Source organism: Helianthus annuus, chromosome 10, assembly GCF_002127325.2.
Source record: "Helianthus annuus cultivar XRQ/B chromosome 10, HanXRQr2.0-SUNRISE, whole genome shotgun sequence".
Taxonomy (NCBI): Eukaryota; Viridiplantae; Streptophyta; class Magnoliopsida; order Asterales; family Asteraceae; genus Helianthus; species Helianthus annuus.
The window spans coordinates 26,090,075-26,097,832 of NC_035442.2; the positions used below are offsets into that span (position 1 = coordinate 26,090,075).

General features: G+C 37.6%; 1 protein-coding gene across 1 annotated transcript; it reads left to right on the forward strand.

Moving 5' to 3' along the window:
- Positions 1 to 6,925: 6,925 nt before the first annotated feature.
- On the forward strand, positions 6,926 to 7,558 carry LOC110880844. The gene has a single exon (XM_022129285.1). The coding sequence runs from the start codon at positions 6,926 to 6,928 to the stop codon at positions 7,556 to 7,558; it is 633 nt and encodes a 210-aa protein (XP_021984977.1).
- The last annotated feature ends 200 nt before the right edge of the window (positions 7,559 to 7,758 follow it).

The window sequence follows — 7,758 nt, forward strand, 5'->3', positions numbered from 1 at the left end:
GTGTCACGTATGTAACAAATATGGGCATTTGAAGAAAGATTGTTGGTATAATGAGGAGAACCAAGCTCAAGTTGTCACGGAGGACGCACCCACTGTCGAACCCAAACAGGAAAAAGAAGAACATCTGTTCATGATGTTCACTGATGACCAAGAAGAACACTCAAGTCGACTTTGGTTCTTGGACTCCGGGTGCTCGAATCACATGACCGGAGCCAAAGAAAGCTTTACTTACCTTGATGAAGCCTTTAATGTGGAAGTAAACTTGGGAGATAACAAGAAACTACTGGTTGAAGGAAAAGGAACAGTGCGCATTAGTGTTGCAAATGGGAGCTTCAGATTGCTTGAAGATGTTTACTATATACCAAGGTTGAAGTACAATCTTTTAAGTGTGGGTCAACTCATGAAAAGAGGCTATGCTCTTTTATTTGATGAAGGGCAGTGCATAATCACCAAGAAGGACACTGGAGCAGATCTCTTGACCGTTAAAGCTGGGAAAAATAACATGTTTGTTTTTGATGCTTCGAAGGTTGTTTACCAGCAGCATGCACGACACAATCATCGACATGCAGACACCCGTTTGTGGCACTTGAGGTATGGACATCTCCACTTTCAAGGTCTAAAAACACTCTCTGAGAAAAGCATGGTACGTGGTCTACCAAGTATAAATCTCTCTCATTCCTGTGAGGGATGTGTACTTGGAAAACTCAACCAACTACCATATTCTTCTCACTCATGGAGAGCCACTAAGCCCCTTGAGTTAATACATGCTGACTTGTGTGGTGAAATGCAAGTAGAAAGTCTTGGTGGCAGCCTCTACTATTTTTTATTGATTGATGATTTTTCACGAATGAGTTGGGTGTATTTCCTCAAAAACAAATCACAAGCATTTGAAAAGTTTAAAGCTTTTTAAAAAATGGTTGAAAAGGAATGTGAGCATCAAATTAAGGTCTTAAGAACTGACCGTGGGGGTGAATTTTGCTCGCATGCCTTCAACCAATTTTGTGAAAATAATGGAATCAAAAGGGAACTTACGGTCTCGTACACTCCTCAACATAATGGAGTGGTTGAACGAAGAAATCGCACTGTCATGGGGATGACAAGAAGTATGTTAAAGGAAGGAGGCTTGCCAAAATGTTTTTGGGCTGAAGCGGTTGCTACAGCAGTATACCTGCTTAACCGAGCAACAACAAAAGCTCTTAAATACCAAACTCCATTTGAAGTCTGGTATGGTCGCAAGCCATCTGTATACCATCTCAAGATTTTTGGGTGTATAGCTTATGGTCATGTCCCTGCTTATAAAAGAAGAAAACTAGATGATAGAGCAGAAAAAATGTATTTTTATAGGGTATTCAAAGGAGAGTAAAGGGTACAGGCTTTATAACCCTCTTACAAAAAAATTCTCTGTTAAAAGAAATGTTGTATTTTTTGAAAATGTTAGGTGGAGGTGGGAGGATGGTGACGCAAGTGAAGGTAATCCATTTCCTATCACCTGTCATGATGATGCCCACATGGAGGACACTAACCTTTCACCAAATGAAGACAATGAACAAGGTCCCATGCATACTGTACCCTCTGATCATATGTCTACCAACACTAATACCCCCACTAGTCAAAGCTCATCAACCACAAACTCTCCTAATACCCTACCGTCCACATCATCCACCTCTCAACCTTTGCCTACTTCTCCAATAAATTCCCACTCACAAAGCTCAACCAATCCAGCCTCACCTTCCATTCCTCACATGCCAAATACCTCAACCTTACCCACCAACATAAATATGTCACCAGCTCAACCTACTCCAGAGCCCTCTCGAAGACAAACCAAGCCTCCTGCATGGATGCAAGATTATGAAAGTGGTCAGGGTCTTTCAGAGGATGAGAGTCAATTCTTTGCTCTCTCTATCTCAGATCCTTCAAACTTTCAGGAAGCTTCTATTAAACAAGAATGGAAAAATGCCATGTTAAAGGAGCTTGAAGCCATTGAAAAACATAATACGTGGGAACTGGTTACCTTGCCGTCAGGAAAGAATGTGGTTGGTCTAAAGTGGCTTTCAAGACCAAGATTGGAGCCGATGGTAAAGTTCTGAAGCACAAAGCAAGGTTGGTGGTGAAAGGTTATTCACAACAACCGGGGATTGATTACCAGGAGACCTTTTCTCCTGTTGCTCGATTCGAAACTATCCGAGTGGTCATTTCCGTAGCAGCCCAACAAGGTTGGAAATTACACCAACTCGATGTAAAAACAGCGTTCTTGAATGGTGACCTGACCGAAGAAATTTATGTCAGCCAACCAGAAGGTTTTGAAAGGGTAGTGAGGATAAGGTGTATCGGCTAAAGAAAGCACTGTATGGGCTCAAACAAGCACCCCGTGCTTGGTATTCTAGAATTGACGGGTACTTTACTCAACATGGCTATGTCCGAAGTGAGAATGAACCAACTCTATATGTCAAAAAAGAAGGAGGTGATATTATATATGTCTGCCTGTATGTTGATGACATCATTTATACTAGTTCATCTCACAAGCTGGTAAAAGAATTCAAGGAAGGAATGGAGAAGGAGTTTGAAATGACAGATATGGGGTTGCTGAAACTTTTCTTAGGACTAGAAGTAAAACAGACTTCTAAAGGGGTCTTCATATCTCAAGAAAAGTATGCTAAGGCTCTTGTATCTAAATTTAGAATGGAAGGTTGCAGAGGTGAAGAGACTCCAATGAATGCAAATGAAAAATTGTGCAGGGATGATCAAGCAGGAAAAGTTGACGAGGTTATGTTTCGAAGCCTTGTAGGTGGTTTGATCTATTTGACACATACAAGGCCTGACTTGGCTTTCTCAGTCAGCCTCCTATCACGATTTATGCAAAGACCATCTAAACTTCATTTTGGGGCTGCAAAAAGAATTGTGAGATATGTGGCTGGTACTTCAGATTTTGGGATTTGGTATGCTCGAGGAAGCCCTGTTCAACTCGTGGGCTACACTGACAGTGACTGGGCAAGCTCAATAGATGACAGAAAGAATGTATCTGCAAATGTATTCACTCTTGGTAGTGGTGTGGTTACTTGGAGTTGTAAAAAACAAAGCACTGTGGCCCTCTCAAGTACTGAAGCTGAATACGTAGCCTCTTCCGCTGCTACAACTCAAGCTATTTGGTTAAGGAGGGTTCTTAGTGATTTGGGTATAAGTCAAGAAAGTCCTACTAACATCTTTTGTGATAACCTTTCTGCTATAAACCTGTCAAGAAACCCAGTCATGCATGGACGTTCGAAACATATCGAGATAAAGCATCATTATGTTCGTGATATGGTGTCTCAACAACAAATATCACTAGAGTATTGTGGTACTAACATGCAGCTCGCAGATGTCTTAACGAAAGCATTGGCTAGAGAAAAGTTTATTCATTTTAGGAGACTTTTGGGAGTTCAGAAGTTCGAAGCAAGGGGGGATGATGACAATACTTCGGAACTTCCTATGCAAGGTGGCTGAGAAGTCAAATGTTGAAGAAGTCAAGTAGTGGAGTTGTGGGAGCCGTCGTTATGCAAGTTTCGTTAGTTTTTCCTTATTTTCAGTAAAAAGAATAAGTCTGATATAGACGTTAGGTAGTTCCTTTTATTCTGCATGGTTGTTATGTTTTTCTAGTATTTAAGGGCTTCCCCGTCTCTGGATGAAACAACAAGAAAATAATAAAAACTCTCGTATTTTCTTTGGCATTTATTATCTCTTCATTACTTTTTTGATATTGTGATATTACTGAATCCTTTACAAGCTCACATTTGTACGTAATTTCCTCCTTGTATAAAAACACAAAGCATTTCGTTCGCTACAAATACAGACAAAAGAAGTACAATAAGGTTATTAATTGAACTTACATTGGGAGCGGACTGAATTTTTTTATTATGTTTTTATCTCTTTGTGTGCAGACATAAACAACACAACAACTTTGATGAAGAAAAGGTAATTTTTTTATACATGTCTGCTCGACTTTTATACTTGAATATAAAATTGTGGCAACCAACAATTGGATGCCACGTGTTATGGAAACACCCCACTATCTTTCCAAAAAAACTGTGCAAATCTTTTAACTGCCACGTGCTGTACACAATTGCATAAGTTATTCTATAACTGCTTGTAGAAGATATATTTGTCGTTTGTTTGCCTGAACCGTAATTTATTTTGTTATAATATTGTTTTTATGAAATGCGAATTTTTTAATTCTTTACCCAAATCAGAACTTAGGTTTCAAAATTTATATGTTGTAATTTTTCCCAACCTTATGTTTTTAACTTTTTCACCATTTTTACATTTATTATTAACATTTACATTTTTATTTTTTCAGGTTTTAATGCTAACATATTATATATTCTAGGTTGTATTTATCACATGTCTTTTATGCTTTTCCATATTTAGGTTATAGATTTTAATGTTCATTATGTAAAGTTTACATGTTTTTATTCTTCTCCATTTTCCAGATTGTAATTATATATAATAATCACGGCCTGTAAACATAACTGCAATATATTTTTTAACTTAGTTTAGATTTTGAAATTAGAACGTGGCTTGAACCTAGATCATGGGACAGAAATGTATGGAGCAAAACCACCAGCAAGTAGAACATGGGGCAGAAATGTATGGAGCAAAACCACCAGCAGGAAAATTGCCAATAACTGCTCTTAACCGCCATGGGAGCGGTTATTTTTGTGAGTTTAAACGGACAAGATTTCATCTCAGCAAGATCCAAGGGCTAAGAATGATTTTGTAGTTGGTTAGACTTAATGGGTTTAATGTATATATATAATTAACTGATTTAGGCCAAAAGGAAGTAACATGTAAGGGTTTTAAAACCTAAAGTATTTTATTTTATTTTTTTAAATTTTTTGAAGATAATGACATACTCCCTAATATAAACATAAAGTATGTACCAATAGGGTGATGGTCCATTGATAAAGACAAAAACCTTTAAACACCTTGAGAGGGGAGGTGTTGGGTTCAAGTACCATAGACAGCGGGGAATAAACGGGCGACGAAAGATTTGATGCAGGTTCATAAAATCACAAACGGGCTACGAAAGATTTGATCATGATTCACAAATTAGCAAATCTAAGATAATAGTGTTATTTGCGATTGAATTACAACAACAACAACCATACCCAGTAAATCTCACAAATAGCAAAGCTACTTATAGGGTCTGGGGAGGCAGTGGCGGAGCTTGACCAAAAATTTCGAGTGGGCGTAAAGTGATGAAACCCGAAAATTTTTTCCTATCGTTATGTTTCGGGTCGGGTCGGGTCAGGTCAGCTATTCCATTCAGGTCAGGTCAAATAATAATAGTTTCAAATAAAACTAAAAAAAATCATTCATTCAAAGGACTTGTTCTTGCAAATAGAAAAACTAAATATTGTATAACAAACAAAAGACCTATATATATATATATATATATATATATATATATATATATATATATATATAATGATACGAGATAAACGGAACCTGGACAAAAAATCACAACTCAGCCCGACGACCTTTAAGATTTTTGAATTCATCAAATATGTCTTCCGAATCAAACTTATCAGCAATTTCTTTTTCTGTGTAAATCATGAAGCTACTTGTGAGATACTAATTTTATTGTATGGTCGGTAATCAAGGGTTAAACAAATAAAATAAGAGTTAAAATATATTTACCAAACTACCCATTATTTAGGAAAAATAATGGGTGGGCGATCCTATATAATTTTTAAAATTTTCGGACGAAAAATCGGACCATATACACTTTTAACCGAAACATTGGGGTGGGCGGGTGCACCCCCGGGCACCCATTATCCTTCGCCACTGTTTAGGAAAAATAATGGGTGGGCGATCCTATATAATTTTTAAAATTTTCGGACGAAAAATCGGACCATATACACTTTTAACCGAAACATTGGGGTGGGCGGGTGCACCCCCGGGCACCCATTATCCTTCGCCACTGTGGGGAGGGTGGGATGTAGATCCTTGACGAGATGTATGAGACGACAACGAGGGGGGGGGGGGGATGCTAGCATTGTGGCTGTAACATTGGCCAAAGTGGCTAGGGTTGAGGTTCCTTCTTTTGATTCAATACTTTCTCGTAATAATATGATCATGTTTCTATTCATTTTTTTGTTTAGCATTTTTCAATCATTTGCTTTCGTTTAATTATTAGGTAATCAAAATCAAACTCTTCCTATTCACATGGTTTTGTGTTAGCGTAGGCATGATTTTCTGTTTTTTATATGATCTTTTAAATCAAACTCTAAGGTGAACTAGAAAAGAGGAAAATAAAGTGTGTTAGGCCTTAGAGATACTCTTCATACAAGACAAACAAAGCATTCTTGCTTTGATGTGGAGTAATCTTGATGTCTTTTGTAAGGATTCTTTCTGTATGTGATATATATTATTGACTGTTTATAATTGAAGTTTAACCAGATTTGATTTGATTTTGAGATTTTATCAACACATTATGTGAAAGGAAAAAGAATCTTGTGACATTTGGAAAAATTTACTAGGTGAAATCAAATTATAAAACATACTTTTTAATATTGTATGCTAGTGATGAATTTTTGTATATATATTTGCATGTTCGTCGATTTAAAGGGCATCGATCTAGATTACGTATTTACAACTTGGTCCTGCTCGTGTTCTACACAAACAGGCAACACATTTTTAATATTTGGGCAAAATGTAAACTCCCAAGTGAATGATATCTTCAAATAATCATGAACTAACTATATATTTTTATTCTCAGTTGCTACTTTTAGCATTACATATTTACATTTACATTGCACATTTTCTCAACCCCTTTTTTATTTCATATGCTGCAAAGCTTTAAAGAAGTAATTTCTATTTTGTCACAGTGGATGTAAGCATTATTAAAAGCAGTAGTGCTCAGGAAGGAACTGTACTGAAACAACTATTAATGCAGCAAACAACAGGCCAAAATGAGGACATATGGAGGTGGAAAAACAACACAGCAAAAGGCTATTCGGTGAAGGAGGTCAGGAAGGAACTGGCCGGTATTATCGATGTGAACGCAGCACCAAGTAGTTTGGAATGGAGCAAGATCGCCACGGCAAAGGTAAACCTCTTTATATGGAGAGCATCTGAAGAAAAGATACCAACACTGGTGGCATTAAGTCATAGGGGAGGTCAGAGGGGGCCGACAGATTGTAAAGTATGCGGTTTAGCTCCCGAAACTGCTAACCACATTATTGTTCACTGCCCGTTTGCTAAAGAAGTGTGGCTACATCTTTGGTCTTGGATGATAATTCCGATCAGAAATCACGATGAAGATATGAAAACAAGGTTTCAAGAGATGTCAGATTGGCCGAGAAACAAGGTAAAAATAATATTCGCGATCCACCTCTTAGCCGGATGGCACCTTTGGAAGAATAGAAATAATAAAGTTTTCAACAATTCACTCACTAACCCGGGAAAATTGGCGGAAGAAATAAAGGAAGAAGCGTTTGATTGGATCAAGCTGAGGTCTAGGCATACCGGAATAACGTGGCTCGAATGGAGAAACTTCACTTTTTGGAACGACCCACCTTAGAAAGCTAGTAGCATAGCGGTCTCGTTTTGTTCACGATCCTAGATATAGTTTTTGAGATTTGGTTGTAATCTTGGTTGTACCCTTGAGTTGGAAGATGTGACGTATAGCATCTTGCTATGCGTTGGGTCTTCGTTTTGATGAATAAAGTTTCGTTGTTGCTGTTCAAAAAAAAAAAAAAAAAAAAAAAAGCAGTAGTGCTC

What these genes read in the sequence shown, in the direction of transcription:
- LOC110880844 (XM_022129285.1), top strand. Translation starts at nt 6,926, where the DNA reads ATGCAGCAAACAACAGGCCAAAATGAGGACATATGGAGGTGGAAAAAC.